Consider the following 19,078-nt stretch of genomic DNA (forward strand, 5'->3'; position numbering starts at 1 on the left):
CTACTCTAAAGGGCCCCTTTGGCAGTAGGAAACACATAGACTATTATGGAGATTGATTTTGGAATTCAGATGCACTCTTATTGATTGTGCTTGGCTGTACTATTGCTATCATTTTGTTGAGTTCTTTTTGATGGTGTTGCTAGTTTCTTTGGTTCATCCTGCTTTCTGTGGCACCTCTGTAAGAAGGATGTCTATCAGTGTTTCCTGCGATGCTGGTCTTGTTTTTACAAACTCTCTTAGGTTCTGTTTTTCTGGGAATATCTTGATCTCTCCTTCATATTTGATGGACAGTTTTGTTGGGTACAGTAGTCTTGGTTGACAGTTCTGTTTTTTGAGTGTTCGATATATGTCATTCCACTGTCGTCTTGCTTGCAGGGTTTCTACTGAGAAACCTGCACTTAATTTTATATGCACTTCCTTATAGGGTTTTATTTGTTTCTCCCTTGCTGATTTCAGAATTTTCTCCTTATCTTTGGTTCTGGCAAATTTGACTATGATATGCCTTGGTGTTTTTCTTTTGGGGTGTATTCTATATGGTGTTCACTTGTCCTCTTGAATATATATTCTGTCATTCTTCATTATGCTTGGGAAGTTTTCCTCTAGTAATTCTTCCACAACTTTTTCGGTGCCTTTACTTGCTGCTTCCTGTTCTAGAAGTCCAGTGATGCGCATATTCTCTTGCTAGTGTTCCACATTTATTCTTAGGTTTTCTTCTTTTTCCTTCCTTTTTGATTCTGCTTTTTGCTCAAGCAGATCAGTTGTGACAGTTCTATTTCACTGGTTGTGTGTTCCATCTCTTCAACTCTGTTCATGTGTCCTTCCATCATGTTGACAGCATCTGAAACATTGGACCTCACATTTTAGATCATGTTTTATTTTTCCAGTGCCTCTAATGCCTCGTTTGTTTTATCTGCATTGTTTTGGATTTTTTTTTAAGCTCCTCCTGGTTTTTTCTTGCTGTATCCTATAATTTTTCAAGTTTGTCTTTCACCCATTGAAAATATTCAATTATTGTTCTTTTAAATTCTGTGTCAGAAAGTTCCATTAGACTTTCTGGCTTCAGGAAATCCTGAAGGTGATATCTTTCTTTGGGCTTGTGTAGGAAGTAAGGTAGTCTGCTTCTTTTGTGACATTGCTTTGGTAGAGGTTTTTGTGCCTGAGGCAATAGTCGGTTCTTCATGTATGTAGAGTGGGCATGTGTGTGGATGCATGGAGGGTGGGATGCACATGCGGATGCACGTAGGTGGGTGTGGGTTCATACGCAGACACACGTGGGGGTTGGGATGGGGGATTCACATGCAGACCCACACAGGAGGTGTGTGGAGACCTGAATGGAAAACAAGGAAGCCTTAGTGTTCCCCTCAAGAACTGGGTCTGCCACCCCAGTTGAGCTCCAGCTGTCTCCTTCCTGCTTAAGGTAAAAGGGTCCAACATTTGTTCCAGCAATCAGCAGTGACCCCTTCCCTAAGTACCTCACTCAAATTTCTGCTATCCTACTTGCTTCTAGTGGGTTGGTCCCACAATGAGTTGCTGCTTCCCACTGAGGCTTGCTGTTTTTTGCCGAGGCTCGCTGCTCTCTGCTGAGGCTCACTACTCCCCACCGAGGCTCCTAAACTAATTACTAATTTCTCACACAAATTCCATCTGTCCTGCATGCTTGGCTTACTCTGCACTCCTCCATAGCACTTTCTATGGAAGAATGTCTGTGCGCTCCATGCTCTTGAGTTTCAGAGCAGGGCAAACAAAGCAGGGTCTTGCTCTCTTCACAGAAGATCTTCTTCGTGTCCTTGTGTATCCCACACATCGTTCCTCTGAACTTGGGAATTTCCTGAGACTGGCTTGTCTTTCAAGGGATACCAGTTTCTTCACAAGACCACTGGATTTGATATGTGTTTTCTTTGATATTTTCCTGCACGAGGGGAAACTCTGGGTTCTTCCCAGGCCAGGTGGACACAGGACCTACAGAAGATGTGTCCACGGCCTATGATGACAAGGTCAATCATGTAGTTCAAGCAGGTGGAGCAAGTGAGTTCCCTTTGGAAGTCCTTGGTGATGTCCATTTTCTTGAGGACTATGCCAGTGCTTGAAAGTCACTTTGGGGATCAGGTCCTCCAGATGTGGTAGCAGTAGTTTTCCAAAGACTTAGGCAGGTGAGTTCCAAAGATGCCAGTTACTTCTAGAGAAAGTGTTATCATTAGCTCTTGTTTATGTTGTACTTCCAGAAATTTTTCAGTGTTGACTAACTCTTTTTGTTTTAGTGATTCTGTGTGTCTTTTCTGACTTCTTCTAATGTTTCTTGGATCATTCAGGATCTTGCCTATGGCATCTCTTCATATTGCACCTCAAGGCTTGAATTTGTTTTTCAGTTCTCTCAGCTTGAGAAATGCCATGCCATTTCTTCCCTTTTCATTCTCTGACTCCACCTTTTGGCACATTTCATTCTTATGCTTTGCTAGTAAACACTAATTGTTTGCTTTTATAATGGTAGGATTGCTAAAGCAAGGAGTTGCAAGCAAATAAGGAATGGCCAAGTAGGAATACAGAAAGTTATATAGAATCAGGTGACGTCCACAATCTTTTAGATCACATTAAGGAGGAAACATAACTTGTAGGGGCACAGGGGAACAATTGAAGGATTCTTCATAGGAGAGCAATGTGATCAAGTTGGTATTTTGGAGGCACAACTCTAGTTTGCCTAGTGGCAAAAAGCTGCACTACAATCCCAAAGGCATGCAGTTCTAATCCGAGAGCTGTTTCATGAGAGAAGGATGGGCACTCTCCTTCCATGAGATTAACTGCCCTTGAAAACCCTCTGCAGGGTCAGCTGTGAGTGATGGTACACAACAACCACACTAGTTTTAGTGTGGAGTCGAGACTGATTGTGGAAGAAGCGTTTTAGAGGTGTTATTAATCTATCCAAGATGTAATGGTGGTGTAGAGATGTTAGTGATCATGAAGATAGAAGAAACACATAGAAGAAGAAATGTAAAAGGTAGATTGAATAATATTTGATGCTTAGGTATATGTGGGAAGATAAGAGACAAAAAATATTTCTGGCTATTACAAATAGGTGAATCCTGATTTTACTGAGAAAAGAAAGGAGAGCAGTGTTGAGGATGGTGTGGGGGATGATTTCAGTAGTGCAGTATAGGTCAATGTGTTAACTGCCGACATTGTAAGAATGGATGACTGGAATGGAATAGAAGAAACTCTTGTGCATTGTCTTTTCTAGGTTTTTCTACTTCAGAAAACCTTTTTGAGATGTGGTGGTTTCAGCAAGGCCTCAGTTTCCTTCCTTCAGCTCTTGTAATTTGGACTGCTGCTGCTTTCATCTTTTCATATATCACTGCAATAACACTGCATCATGTTGACCCTGCTTTGCCTTATATAAGGTGAGTGAAATCTATTATGTTAATGGGGAAATCCTTATTTTTTAATCTCATATTTTGACAAAGAAACCAATATTTAATTTCAGTATTTTAAAATTCAGGTTTTACATTGACATTATAAAATTTCCCTTTTAAAAGGGAATTTTAAAAAGTCTATGCATTTGACTCTTTCTGTATAATAGAAAAAAGCAAAGAGGGATAAGATTCAGTGAACTGTGATGCTGTAGTGCAGTGCCTTGCCTTTACAGTAATTATTTGAGGTTCTCTCCTAATGCATAATTGGACTTTTTCTCTTCTGAAAGTTAATAGGTGTTGCAAGTAATCTTAATAATAGTATTAAAAGATACAGGTAATGATAATTATTGATCTCCTTATGTGTCAGATAATAATCTAAGCATTCTTGATGTCTTCATTAACTGAACCTTTACATCAAAACTTTGAAGTAGAAACGGTTATCATTTAAGAGAAGTAGAAATGAGACTCAGGGACTTTCCAAGAGCACACACAGCTTATAAATATTGTCACAGAGGTTCTCAGCACCCGTTCACTGAACAGTGATGCTGACTCGTGGCCAGTCCATGTGTGTCTCAGCACATCTGTGCTCTGTTTTCAGTGACTGCTTCTTTGAAAGCCAAGATTCAAACCTAGATAATTTTACTTTAGTGGCTGTGCTTTTATTCCTTATATGTTACTTAGGTTTTCCTGACACAGTAAAATACCTTATTAGGAGCTTATTTGAAATCTTAACAATTACCAATGATGCAAATGTGGCTGCTCAGTTTCATATTGTATGTCCATAATTCCCTTAATTCATCAGTTTTATAAAAGCAACTTATGTGCATTGTAACAAATGTCAGCAGTATCAAAGTGAAGTACTTTTCACCTCCTCCATTTTTCTGCTGCCTAAAGATGATTCATGGTTTGCTTGGTATTCTTCCAGTTTGTTTTGGTTTGTGATCCCTGCATCAATAAAATGCCCTTTCCCTTTCCTTTTTCTCTTGCCTTATTTTTATTTTTAACCTTTTTTTAATCTTTACGTTGATAGACAAAAATCCCTTGTTTTTATTTTTTCTGTTACAAAACTGCTATGATGAAGGTAGCATTATATGTAACTTTGTACAATTGTGCTATTATTTATATGGAATAAACTTCTAGAAATAAAGTTAATATTACTGGATAAATAATAAAGCAACCCACAGAAAAGTGATGGATAGTCTCCTTCCATACAATTCACTGCCTCTGAAAACCCACTGGATGGACACCTGTGGGTCAGTTTCAACTTGACAGCTCACAACCACAACAGTATTTTTTATTTAAGAGTCTTTATATTTAAAGTTGGTTGTTATTATATTTTGGAGGAACATTTTTCTAAGTAGTACAGCACTCTGTCAATATGTGGTACTGAGGTAACCTGGGGCTGCTGTGATGCCGAACCGCATGCCATTGGAGTGTCAAATGCCATAACAGTTACCCATGGTGGACGTTCTTTGGTGGAGCTTCCAGTTTAAGACAGGTTTGGAAGCAGGAGAGGCATCCACTTCCTAAACAATATGCCTCTGGAAACTGAACTTTGATAAATGATGACATAGGCTCCAGGCCTTTTGTTCATAGGGTAGCTATGAGTCATGCTTGACTTAAAAGCAATCAACAACAGCAATGGAAATTAGTTACATCAATTCATGTTCTCACAAGAATGAGAGATCAGCATCATTATGAACACTTTCAGCAATTACTAAGGTTTAAACTTTAAGAGCTAAAACAATTTTCTAAGGAGAAGAGATTTTGAAATATATTGTTTTAAATTACAATTATTAATTATGACTAAAAATTACCAGTGTTCTATTCTAAATTATTTTATCTGAAGTACTGTTGTTGTTTGTTATGTGCCTTCGAGTCGCTTGCGACTCATAGCGACCCTATGTACAACATCCCTAACCTCTGCTCTGTCCTGTGCCAGTAGCACCGTCTCCGACACTCCCATCCGGATTACCCCAGTCACTGAATCAATCTACCTCATAGGGGGCCTTCCCCTTCTGCACTGTCCTTCCACCCTACCAAGCGTGATGTCCCTCTCCAAGGACCTGTCCCTCCTTGCAGCATGTCCAGGGTATGTTAGAGCCTTAGAATGCTTGCGTCTAAGGAGCAGCCTGGTTTAACCCTTTCCTTTCCAGGATGAATCTGTTTGTTTTCCTAGCAGTCCATGGTACCCTCAATACTCTTCTCCAGCACCACAGGTCAAAGGTATCAATTCTTCTATCCTCCTTGATCATTGTCCAACTCTTTGATGCATAAGAAGTGATAGCAAAAACCATGGCCTAAAAAAAAAAGAAAAAAAACAAAAAACCATGGCCTGTATCAGACACACCTTAGTCTCCAAAGAGACACCATTGCTCTTCAGTACTTTGGAGAGGTCCCTAACAGCAGACTTCCCATGGCAATATGTCTTCTAATTCCTGGCTGCTGGTGCCGAGAGTGTTGACTGTGGAGCCAAGCAAACTGAAGCTGTGAACAGTCTCAATCTCTTCACCATCCATCCTGATGCTGCCAATTGGTCCAGTGGTGAGAATCTTTGTCTTCTTGACAGCCTCAATCCATAATGGAGGCTGCAGTCCTTGACTCTCTGCAGCAAGCTCTTCAGGTCCTCTTCAGTTTCAGCAAGCAGGGTTGTATCCACCAATCTTGACCCGCATTTCTCCTCATAGAGCCCAGCCTCCTGGATAATCTGTTTTGCATACAGGTTGAAAAGGTATGGAGACAGGACACATCCCTGGCATACACCCTTCCCAATTTTGAACCATGCAGTGTTTCCTTGCTCTGTTGTGACGACTGCCTCTTGGTTCAAGTATAAGTTTTGCATTAGCACGATCAAGTGTTCTGGGATTCCCATTTTTCTCAGAGTCAGCCACAGTTTGTTATGATCCACACAGTCAAACACCTTTGCTTAGTCAATGAAACACAGATAGACATTCCTCTGGTACTCCCTGCTTTCGGCTAAGATCCATCTAACATTAGCTACAGTATCCCTAGTACCATGATGCCTTCTAAACCCAGCCTGGACTTCTGGCAGTTCTCTCCTGATGTGTTGTTTCAGTCGTTTTTGGATAATCTTTAGTACAATTTTGCTTGCATGTGAAATCATTGAGATGGTTCTGTAGTTTCCACACTCGGTTGGGTCACCTTTCTTTGGGATGGGAACAAATGTAGATCTATCTCTTCCAGTCAGTTGGCCAGGTGGTTGTTCTCCAGATTTCTTGGCACAACTTGGTGAGCACATTCAGGGCAGCATCTGTTAGCTGAAATATGTCAATTGGTATACCATCTATTCCGGGGGCCTTATTTTTTGCTATTTCCTTCAAAGCAGCTTGAACTTCTTCCTTCATCACCATAGGCTCTTGTTTCATGAAATTCTTCTGTGTCTGCCAATTCCTTTTGATACGATGACTCAGTATATTCTTTCCATCTTCTTTTAATACTTCCTGGATCATTTAATATTCTGCCTAAAGCATCCTTGATTATGGCAACTCGAGGTTGGTATTTGTTCTTCAGTTCCTTGAGCTTAAGAAATGCTGAGTGAGTTTGGCCCTTTTGATTTTCTGACTCCAACTCCTTACACATTTCATTGTAATATTTTACTTTGTCGTCCTGTGCTGCCTTTTGAAATCTTCTATTCAACTCTTTAGTATCTTGAATTCTTCCCTCTGCTTTGGCTTTTCTGCACTCCAGTGCAATTTTCAGAGTCTCTTCTAACATCCATTTTGGTCTTTTCTTCCTCTTCTGTCTTTGTAATGAACGTTTACACTCTTCTTGGATGATACCCTTGATATCCTCCCACAACTCATCTGGTCTTCGCTCATTAGTGTTCAAGGCCTCAAACCTGTTCCTGAGATGGTTCTGAAATTCAGGTGGAATAGACTCAAAGTCATAATTTGGTTCCCGTGGACTAGGTTTAATTTTCCTCAGTTTCAGCTTGAACTTGCATATGAGAGGTTGGTGGTCTGTTCCACAATCAGCTCCTGGCCTAGTTTTCATATTGAGCTTCCCCAGCGGTTCTTTCCTCAGATGTAATCAATCTGATTCCTATGCATACCATCAGGTGAAGTCCATGTTTATAACCGAATTTATGTCTCTTAAAAAATGTATTTGCAATGAATAAGTCATTGTGCAAAATTCAGTCATCCTCTCTCCAGCTCCATTTCTGTCACCGAGTCTATGTTTTCCAACTACTGAATCTTCTTTATTCCCAACTTTTGCATTCCAGTCACCCATTATTATCAATGCATCTTGATTGCATGTTCAATCTATCTCTAACTGTAAAAGTTGGTAAAAATCTTCTATATCCTCTTCCTTTGCTCTGGTTGATGGTGCATATATCTGAATGATAGTGGTATTCACTGGCCTTCCTTGTATGCATATGGATATCATCCTGTCACTCACAATATTATACTTCAAGATGGATCTAGCAATGGCTTTCTTAACTATGAAAGCAACTCCATTTTTCCTCACCTTTTAGGTCCTCTTAAAGTATTCCGCTTCTTTATGATGCTATTGAAACATCCTTTCTCCGTGAACTTTGTGGCTCCACTTACATGTGGGAAGTTGGGTTTTTTTTTTTCTTTCCTTATTGCTGGTTCAGTAAGCTCAATTGTTAGAGTATCTGCTGAAAATACTGTGATTCTAATTATCTCCACATGAGCATTTTGTCTCTTTGGTGTGATTTACTGTGTCTACAAACTGCTCAGATAAAGATGATTAGTGGCACGTGGCATTTTGACTACCTTTAGGAACGTCTTACTGGCACAATGATTGGATTATAGACACAGTTCCTCTTCAGTTACTAGACTTTCCAGAAGACTTTCATTGTTACATCCTAAAAGATGCAAATGTAATTTTTACTTCAAAGACAAATCTACTACACCAGGATGCTCCTGTGAGGTGTCTGCTAGGTTTCAAGAAGAAAATACTAATAACTTTTTATGTGCTTTCTAATTGAAAAAAAATATTTAAAAATGGTGGGCTAGTGGTGAGGTGCTGCACTGCCCACCCAAAAGCATACGAGTCAAATCCACAAGCTGCTCCATGGGAGAAAGATAGGCAGTCTATTCCCATGTGATTTACTACCCTTGAAAACCCAATGGAGGGTCAGCTGAGAGTTGGTTCCAACTTGATATCAATGAACAACATTTATTTAACATATGGGATGGGAATATAATATTTTATATATGTTGTTTTTGTTACATGTTGTTGAGTTGCCTACAACTCATAGTGACTCTATATACAACAGCTCTGAAGCCTGTCCTGTTCTGAGCCAGTCTCATGGACACCGACACACCTACTCCCATTGCCCCAGTTACTGTATCAATCCATCTCATCCAGGGTCTTCCTCTCCTGCACTGTCCCTCCACCCATCTGAGCATAATGTCCTTCTCCAAGGATTGGTCCCTCCTGGTCATGTGCCCAAAGTATGTGAGATGGAGCTTCAAAATTCCAGCCTCCAAGGAGAAACTTGATTTCACCTTCTCCAAGACATACCTACTGGTTTTGGTGGTCCATGGTATTTATGTTCAAGACTCTTCTTCAGCACCAGAGCTCAAAGGCATCAATTCTTGTTCTGTATTCTTTGGTCATTATCCAGCTCTCTGATGCATAACAAGTAATTGTGAAGACCATGGCCTGGGTCAGACACACTTTAGTCTTGAGACTGACACCATTGCTCTTTAAGGCTCTGGAGAGGTCCCTGACAGAGATTTTCTTAATACATTTTGTCTTTTCATTTCCTGACTGCTGGTGCCAAGACTGTTGATTGTGAAACCAAGCAAATTGAAATCGTTAATCTCTTCTCCATCTATCTTGATGCTGCCAATTGGCCCAATGGTGAGATCTTTCCTTTCTTGATGTTGAGTTTCAGTCCATATTGGAGACTACAGTTTTGTTGTTTTGTTTTTTTTTTTAAATTTTAAGCACCCAGACTTTTTTTTTTTAAAATTTTTATTTTTGTGTGAGTGTACCGTCAAATCGGATCTGACTGGTACAGGAGGAGACTGCCCCTCCTTCCCTGGCAGAGCAGAGCATCTGGTGGATTTGAACTGTGCACCTCTGGGATTGTAGGTACAGCTCCTTGCCACTAGGCCACCAGAGCTCCCCTGAGACTACAGTTTTTGACCCTCTGCAGCAAATGCTTCAGGCCCTCAGCAAGGTTCTGTCATCCGCATATTGCAAGTTGTTGATGAGTTTTCTCTAAACCTGTTGCCACATTCTTCTTTATTAAGTCCAACCTTTCAAATGATCTGTTCTGCATAATTTATATTGAAAAGGTATGGAGACAAGATGCAAGCCTGATGCACTCCTTTCCTGATTTTGAGCCATACAGTGTTTTCTTACTCTGTTCTGAAGACTGCTTCCTGGGCTAAGTATAGGTTTTACAGGAGCACAATCAGATGTTTTGGGATTCCCATTCTTTTCAAGGTTAGCCACAATTTGTTGTGATCCACACAGTCTTTGTAGTCAATGAAACATAGACATTCCTCTGTACTCTCTGCTTTCAGCCAAGATCCATCTGACATTTGTGATGATATCCCTAATGCTACAGCCTCTTCTAAACCCAGCTTATGTTTCTGTTGGTTCTATGTTGATGTGCTGTTCCAGTCATTTTTGGATGATCTTCAGCTGGATCTTGCTTGTGTGTGTGATATCATTTAATAATTTCTGCACTCTGCCCTCTATGAGGTGGATTGATTCAGTGACTGGGATAATTGGGATGGGAGTGTCAGAGACAGTGCGATTGGCACAGGACAGAGTGGAGTTTAGGGCTGTTGTACATAGGGTCGCTATGAGTCGCAGGCGACTCGACGGCACATAACAACAACAACAATAACAACAACTGTCATATCACCTTCTTTGGAATGGGAACAAATACAGATCTCTTCCAGTCATTTGGCCAGGTGGTTTTCCTCCAGATTTCTTGGCACAACTTAGTGCATCCAGGGCAGCGTCTTGTTTGTTGAAAAGTATCAGTTGATATCCATTCATTCCAAGGGCCTTGTTTCTTGCTAATTCTTTCAGAGAAGCTTGAATTTCTTTCATCACTACAGACTCTTTCTCATAAGTTATTTCATTAAATTCTTCTATGTTAGCCGGTTCTTTTTTGGTACAGTGACTCTGTATACTCCTTCTGTGTTCTCGTAGTGCTTCTTGGATCATTTCATATTCTGCCCAAAGCATCCTTAAGTATTGCCACTCATGGCTCAAATTTGTTCTTCAGTTACTTCGGTTTAAGAAATGCTGAGCAAGTTGGTCCTTTTGTTTTTCTAGTTCCAGCTTTTTGCACATTTCTTTATAACACTTTGTCTTCCTGAGCTGCCCTTCCAAATATTCTATTCAGCTCCTTAATTTCTTGCTTTCTTCCCTTTGCTGTGGCTTCTCTGCACTCTAGTGTAATATCAGAGTCTCATCTGACATCCATGTGGGTCTTTTCTTACTCCTCTGGCTTTATAATGATCTTTTGCATTCTTCATGGACGGTATTCTTGATATCCTCCCACAGCTAGTTTGGTCTTTGCTCATTGATGTTCAAAGCCTCAAACTTGTACCTGAGATGGTTTTGAAATTCAAGTGGCATAGGCTTAAGGTCAAATTTTTGTTCCTGTGAATTTGATTTTATCTTTTCAACTTTCGCTTGAACTTGTGTGAGTGCGTGAGGGTGGTCTGTTTCACTGTCAGCACCTGGCCCAGAACTTGAAGATGAGTAATTGGTGGTCTGATCCATGATCAGCACCTGGCTTAGTTTTCACAGCTGCTATTGAGCTTCTCCAACAATTCTTTTCACATGTATCGTCAGTCTGATTCCTTCACCGACCATCATGTGAGGTCCATGTGTATAGTTGCTGTTTATGTTTCTTATAAGAAGTATTTGCAATGAATAAATCATTGACTGAGTATTGAATGTACTGTAGACTGCTAAGAGACCAAATAGGTCTGTCTTGTAGTGGGTAAAACCAGGATGCTCCTTGGAGGTAAGGATTTTGAAGCTCCAGCAGACATACTTTAGGCATGTTGCCAGAAGGGGCCAATATTTAGAGCAAGATATCATGTTTGGGAGGGTGGAGGGACAGCGCAAGAGATGAAGACCCTGAACAAAATGGATTGACCCAATGACTGGGCTCATAGCGGTAGGTGTGTCAGAGACAGTGAATTTGGCTCAGGATAGAGCAGGGTTCAGAGCTGTTGTACATAGGGTCACTATGAGTCAGAGTCAACTCGACAGCACATAACAAGAACAATACAAAATTCTATCGTTTTTTTCTCCAGCCTCATTTCTGTCACCAAGCTTGTGTTTCCTTACTACTACTGATCTTTCTCCTTTTCCAATTTTTGCATTCCAGTCACTCATTCTTATTAGTGTATCCTGGTTGCATGACTGACTGATGATGGTAGATTGATAACATAATCTTAACATGCCAAGAGTAGCTTTTTTTGTTTATCAATTTATATTGATTTCTACTATATGCAAAAGGAATAATGTGATGTGGAAAGAAAGTAGGCAAATATCTGTGAGCAACAGTTTTCATTTTCTCTTAAAATAAGTTAAACCCTCATAACATAGAATTCAAAGTAATTCTTTTTACTTCTTATTTCTTAGAAGCAATACACATGTCTATCTTTATGGAAGAAATTCTCATTTCTTTTCTTTTTTTCCCCCCAGTGACACTGGTACAATAGCTCCAGAAAAATGCTTGTTTGGAGTAATGTTAAATGTCACTTCAGTTTTATGTAAGTAATGAGAGTAATTTTAAGGATCAAAAATAATAGCTAAATTACCATTTTAATTTTTTAAAAGAATATTACATCTTTTTTAGTTATACTTGATGGAATATAAAAATTACTAATCATAGCTAGACTACTTTTTAAAAATTCAAACATTTTCTAGAAATTATAGGAAATTTATCTTTTAAAAAATATCTATAAACCTGCTTGACTATTCAGCCAGGCAGCTAAACAGTATAGACAAACTTTGTTTATTGTGTTTTACTTTATTGTTCTTCACAGATACTACATTTTTTACAAATTGATGTTTTGTGACACCATTGGTTCAAGCAAATTCTATCACTGTCATTTTTTCAAGAGCATGTGCTTATTTCTCATGCTTTATCAGAATTGGGTGATTCTCAAAATGTTTCAAACATTTTCATCGTGCTTTTTAACATTGAATAGATTTCATTATACTTTAAACACATTTTCAATACAAATAAATGTATTGGGAAACACAAAAAAACCCACAAACACATGGCTTGCTTTATTGTAGTACCTACTCTTTTTTGGTAGTCTAGAATAAAATTTACCACAGATATGTTTGTGTAAGCAAATATTTATTGAAGCCTTCCATGAACTTTTTAAGCAACCAGTGGTGGAGGGGGGCGGAAGTTGTAAATGCAACTGACCACAACTCACCTCAACTAAATTCTTTTGGTGTAAACCATTTAGAAGATTGGAAATAAAAGCATGATTTGTTTTCAGGTGATATAGGGAGTCCATTGTTGTTTGTTGTTGTTATGTGCCGTCGAGTCGCTTGTGACTCATAGCGACCCTATGTACAACAGCCCTAAACTCTGCTCTGTCCTGTGCCAATCGCACTGTCTCTGATACTCCCATCCCAATTATCCCAGTCACTGAATCAATCCACCTCATAGAGGGCCTTCCTCTGCTGCGCTGTCCCTCCACCCTACCAAGCATGATGTCTTTCTCCAAGGACCGGTCTCTCCTCACAATATGTCCAAAGTATGTTAGACGGAGCCTCAGAATCCTTGCCTCCAAGGAGCCACCCAGTTTAACCCTTTCCAGGACAAATCTGTTTGTTTTCCTAGCAGTCCATGGTATTCTCAGTACTCTTCTCCAGCACCACAGCTCAAAGGCATCAATTCTCCTTCTGTCCTCCTTGGTCATTGTCCAACTCTCTGATGCATAACAAGTGATTGCGAAGATCATGGCCTGTATCAGACGCACCTTAGTCTCCAGAGAGACACCATTGCTCTTCAGTACTTTCCTATGATCATAGTTTTTATTATTCTTTAGCATTTGTATTTTGATCTATTTTTATTTATGGTTTATTAAGATATTTTTTCCTGTTATTAGCTTGAGTCAAAAGTAGATGTTAGGAAAATGATTACATGTTAGGAAAATGATTACATGTTAGGAAAATGATTACAGAAATTTTGTCTTATAACACAGCTTTTCACGAACATGTCTACTTGGTAAAAGAAATCTTTATTATGTTTTCTGCACTGCTGAGTTTTTAGCATTATTTCTACAATGGAATGTTCCATTTGACCCTTTCGTGACTAAGTGAACTTTTCCCTCTAGTGATTGCTTACTATGTCTGATTGAGCCAAGTTGTAAATTTGAAAGCGAATGATCTGAAAGTGAAAGAAATAATCTTTTGAGCTATTTCTCTTTTGCCTATGACTACTTTATCCATATACTAAAACTACATAATTGCCTTTGACTGGTAATAATCATATACAGGCATACCTTAGAGATTGCAGCTTCTCTTCCAGACTATGACAATAAAGCAGGTATCACAATAAAGCCAGTCGCACAAATCTTGTGGTTTCCCATGCATATAAAAATTAATGTTTACACTACATTGTAGTCTGTGTTTGGAATATTGTGAGAATTAGCAAAGTGAATTGAACACGTAGTGTTGGGAAAAAATGAATAGAATTCTGCCAATAGAATTCTACTCAAAGTTGCCGTAAACCTTCAATCTGTAAAAAATGTAGTACTGCAGAGCATGTTAAAACGAAGCATAACTGCAGAGTATTTTTTGTTTCACATACTACATATTAGAAATCTTCAGAAAAAAAATCAAGTTTATTTCTTAAGTTTTATCCTATATATTTGTTAAAATTATTTGAGTAACTTGCTTAGACATCAGTGATGACAGTAGGTACTCAATTATAACCTTAAACGTTTTTTCAGCCTTTAAAACCACTCTTTTTCTCTCTGAGTTTAGTTTTCAAAGGAAAAAAAAAATCAGTATTTCCTGAAATTTTTTACCTCTGTGAACCTTTTCTTGGCAACATTGTTCTTGGTTGTTACTTTGTTGTTTTTCTGATTATCTCTTCCAGCCGTTGCTACCATTTATGTTCGTTATAAGCAAGTTCATGCTCTGAATCCTGAAGAAAATCGCATCACCAGATTAAATAAAACCGGCCTTGTATTTGGATTACTGAGTTGTTTAGGACTTTCTATTGTGGCAAACTTCCAGGTTTGTGTTTTAGTTCAACATAGATATTTTCCTGAAGCATATAAACATACTTACTTTAAAAGACTATGGGGGGAAAAAAATCCCATTCCATACTGCTGTTGTTTTCTTCCCTTAACAAAACAGAAACCATTCCCTTTAAATTACTTGACCGTTTTAAAGAATAACCACATTCATAATTAGAAAAAGATGTTCTTCATAATAATCTGTTGAACAACTATAAATTTTTTTTCCTACGATCCACAGGTCAGTTGTTAAACTCACTTGGGGATTACTGCAGGGCCAGACAGGGAGAATTGATTCTGAACATAGGTGATAAACCAAAAGTAAACCCACAGCCATCGCATCAGTTCTCAAGACTCATAGCAACACTCTCTGACAAAGCAGAATTAATTGCCCCAGAGGATTTGAAGCTGTAAATCTTTATGGAAGTAAATGGCTTCATATTTCTCTTTGGAGTAACTGGTGGTTTGAACTGTATGCATTTCTATCAGAAGCTTAGTGCTTCACTGCCAGGGCTTTGTAATCAGTTATATGATTGCTAATTTAAACATTTTTGGGATGTTTTCTATTTTTACCTTTTTTAAAGAAAAAATCTGTTTAGCAAGTAACACATACTCCTTGTAAACATTTGAATATTACCATTGGTTGTTATTTCTCAGTGCCTGGCCCAGAAATGAAGAAATAAAGAGAAAGGGGAAAAAATTGCAATTCCCCTTTTCTTCAAGTAGTTCTTGGGAGTAAAGTAGTCCATCTTTTCCAAGTACAGTAAAACCTGTCTGAAAGGTGGATCCTACATAAGATAGAAACCTGACAGAAGGAAAACTCAAATCGTTTTCCACAAAAGTGAGCAATAGAAAAGTAGTAAAAGTGCTTTCTGTCAAAGGGGGAAGTCTTTTGAGACCCTGAAAAGACAGTCCTACTGATAGGTTTCACTGTAGTTGCAGATTCTCTGCTTGCTTTTGGCATTCTTTATGTGAATTTCTGCCATTTACGGCTGCGTCCTGGTATAAGATGAGTTTTAATTAATTACTGTGAAACTTTTAAAGTTTCAATTTAGATATTTCTTTAATAACATTTTTAGACCTCTGATACACACTTACATACATAATGACAAACAGTATACACACCATGCAAATACACACATCTAGATCTATGTCTGTCTCTATAGTGATTCCAGTTTTTCCTGCTTTTCATAACTTTCCAGTAATGGTTTTGCTGTTATGACTGTCACATCAGAATTGAATTATAGCTGACCATTCAGCGAGTTGAGGCAGTAAATCACACATGGGAGATTGTCCATCTTTTTCCTGTGGAGCAACTGGTTGCTTCCAACCACTTGCCTTTGGGTTGGCAGCACAAATTCTTAGCATTAAGCAACCAGAGTTAAATGGTTAAAACTAGAAGTCTGTAAGAAGAGGATAAGTAGATTTTAATTATAGTAGTGCAGACTGCTGCCATAAATCAAGTCCCAAATCTCAGTTGCTTAACACCAGTTTCTCTTAGATGAGTTCACTGAGGGTGTTTATTTGATGAGTAGGTGACTTTCCTCCCACAATGATTTAAGGACTAAGCCTTTTCTACCTTTGGTGTTTGTAATATTTTAAGACCTTGGCTTTTGCAACTAGCTGACTGAAACTATAAAAGAGAGCATGCAGAAAGCATGCCTTCTTCTTTAAAAAAGCCTGGAACTGGAAGTGTTATACATTGTACTGACATTCTTTGATAACTGCTAGCTGGACTAGGAAGTGCACTATTGGGCGTTTTCCAGTATTGAGTTGGCAGCACAACTCCTGTTGGTAGATCACCAAAGCTAGTGAGTTCAAATTGCCAGTCTTTCACTTGGCAGTTAACCAGAGCATCAACAGAGATGGGACTTTCCATACTACTATCGTTTGTTATTGGTGGGTACTGTCAAGTTGTTTTTGCCTCATAGCGACCCTTGGTACCACAGATGACACACTGCCCAGTATTTTGCCGTACCCACAAGCATTGCAGTGTTGGAGCTCACTCTTCTAGCACCTCTATCAGTCCATCTCATTGAGGGTCTTCTTTTTCATTAATGACCTACTTCCACTAGTAATTAATGCTTAGTTACACAATCCAGTAAATTCTTATCCTTACAGCAGTTTCTTAGGGTGCTCTGTTGTCCTAATGCATGGGTAGTTGTGCTTCTAAGACAGAGGCTGCCCCTCTCAGGCAGTTCAAAGCCACTAGAAGCTCCTCAGGAAAATGATGAGTAATCTCCTCTCAGGCAGTTTACAGCCTTAGAAACCAATGGAAGTTCATCTGTGAGTTGGTTCTGACTCCAGGAGAATGAGTAGATGTGTTTATTTGTTTTTAGTACCCCTGTTTCAGTTAAAAATAGTAAAAGCCCTCTCTCCCATCTTAATTTTTGCTTTCTAATCTAGGATTTTGTTGATGGACCTCTGTATTGGCCACAAGTAGGAATTGATCAGACTGTACTTAACTCTGTCAGTATAAAAATACTTCTATGGAGAGTCTTCCATGTCCTCTCTTCTTAACATTAAAACAGTTGTTTGTGCCTCTGTCTCTCTGATTGTGTGCATAGATAAATTCACACAATAATGAATCAAGGAGATATTATAATTTTGTGTTAGATATGGATGCTGAATATTATCTTTTCATTGTCCATAGTAACATGGGCTTTTCTCCATTCCAGTAGTTATAAGATATTGCCAAACTTAAAGACTCATAGCCATCCTACATAGGAAAAGGGAACTGCCCCATAGAATTTTCAAGGCTGTTATCTTTAAAGAAGCACACTGCCACCTCTTTCTTTCGCTTCTGGCTAGTGAGCTCATTTGAATCACTGACCTTTAGGCTAGTTGTTGAGTGCTCCAACCAGTTTACCCCAGGGCTCTGACTCACCAGCACTCTTTGCTGTTGCCAATTGCTGTATCCCAAACCATACAGAAATAGTCCATTCTCTCTCCAAAAGGAAACTAATACCACTGGAATATAAATTGTGTTCTTTTTTACTATATTCAAGAAATGCCATATAACCATGAAGGGAAAAAAAAAGATTGGACTCAGAACCAGCAATGTTTGTAAATTAGCACAGCTGACTGTGAAGTAGAAATTGTCTAGCCATGTGTGACTGCCTTCGTCATTGAGAACTCTGTGCTAAGAGCTATTCTGTACCTTCTCAACCAAGTGATATGCAGTGATTCAGTAAAAACCCTTTATTTGTAGAACATTTTGTCATTTACAAGCAGAAACTATATCTAATATTAGAAAGTACAATGTGAATGTAAAGGAGAAAAAATATGTAATTTATGGCAATCCTTTGTTGTGTAATATCTCAAGAATCTGTCAAGCTAAAGCCAAAGAGAGACATTTATTTTGTTGAGTCTTTAAATTTACATTGTACTTTCTCTCAGTACTTTGAAAGCAGGCTAATTCGTATCTTGAACTTTTCATGTTCTATAACTTTTGGCATGCTATGTAATTTATTTATTTTTTTATATTACCTTACAAGAGTAAATTCCAATCAGGCTGAGATTTTTGTCTGTATTTCTATCTGTTGACTTAGAATAGTACCTGGACATAATAGGCCCCATTAAATGTACTACTAAATGAGGAAAAGAGTAAATTGTTTTCATATTTTCAATAATGGCATATGAAATAATTTGGTTTTATTACAGATTCATACTGTCTTGTTACAGAAAATGATTTCAGAAAAGGGTTTGTTTGTAGAATCTATGGAACATCGTCACTCAATGAGTATTCCCCTAAAATCTAACTTAATGCTTTTAAACCTTGTGTTGCCAAGTGTGTTTAATGTCTTTCTCTCTTCTCTCTCTCAGAAAACAGCCCTTTTTGTTGTACATGTAGGTGGAGCGATCCTCACCTTTGGACTGGGCTCATTGTATATGTTTGTTCAGACTATCCTTTCCTACCACATGCAACCTAGAATTCATGGCAAACAAGTCTTCTGGATCAGACTACTGCTGGTTATCTGGTGTGTAGTAAGTGCACTTAGCAGTATCCTTTCCTGTAACATGGTGGGAAATGGAAGAACAAATTTGAAATGAGTGCTCTTGCCAGATTTCAAGGAACTTTTGTGAGAGAGATCCTTGGGTTAGTAATCCTAAGTTAAATATGGAAATACCTGTTTCATATTGTACTTAGAACCTTAGTAACTGAGCAAGAAGTACTCATCAGTATTCAGCCTGAATGTGCACACTTGAAAGAAATGAAAAGTGAAGTAATCCCCTATCTGAGAACAATTATCTCCAAGAGGTTGTAGAAGAATTACTAATTTATTGAGCAAAGATGAGGAAATTGACTATGAGAAATATTTTATAGTGCTCTTCTGTGTATATTTTTAATTCTATAACTGCTTATCATATTAAGTATTTGAGAAAATTGGTTTGGCCCTTTGCAATTAATGTCTGAGTAATCATTTT

At 38.5% G+C, this 19,078-nt stretch overlaps 2 protein-coding genes across 2 annotated transcripts in view; one reads left to right on the forward strand and one right to left on the reverse strand.

Annotated features, from left to right (window-relative positions):
• Window positions 1-1,804, reverse strand: part of LOC102866702 (tripartite motif-containing protein 43-like) — a 5,781-nt gene extending 3,977 nt beyond the window's left edge. The window contains exon 1 of the mRNA XM_006899348.1: window positions 1,667-1,804. Coding sequence (XP_006899410.1) covers window positions 1,667-1,804 — 138 coding nt within the window. The remainder of the gene's footprint in view (window positions 1-1,666) is intronic.
• The window catches only part of LOC102875755 (DNA damage-regulated autophagy modulator protein 2-like), a 38,534-nt gene that overhangs the window by 16,649 nt on the left and 2,807 nt on the right, over window positions 1-19,078 (forward strand). Inside the window, exons 2-5 of the mRNA XM_006899293.1 lie at window positions 3,248-3,392; window positions 12,087-12,154; window positions 14,509-14,648; window positions 18,476-18,653. Of these exons, the coding sequence (XP_006899355.1) occupies window positions 3,262-3,392; window positions 12,087-12,154; window positions 14,509-14,648; window positions 18,476-18,653 (517 nt within the window). The 5' untranslated portion in view covers window positions 3,248-3,261. The remainder of the gene's footprint in view (window positions 1-3,247; window positions 3,393-12,086; window positions 12,155-14,508; window positions 14,649-18,475; window positions 18,654-19,078) is intronic.

This window comes from Elephantulus edwardii, unplaced genomic scaffold (genome assembly GCF_000299155.1).
Source record: "Elephantulus edwardii isolate Elephantulus edwardi_28Jun2011 unplaced genomic scaffold, EleEdw1.0 scaffold00252, whole genome shotgun sequence".
Classification (NCBI taxonomy): domain Eukaryota; kingdom Metazoa; phylum Chordata; class Mammalia; order Macroscelidea; family Macroscelididae; genus Elephantulus; species Elephantulus edwardii.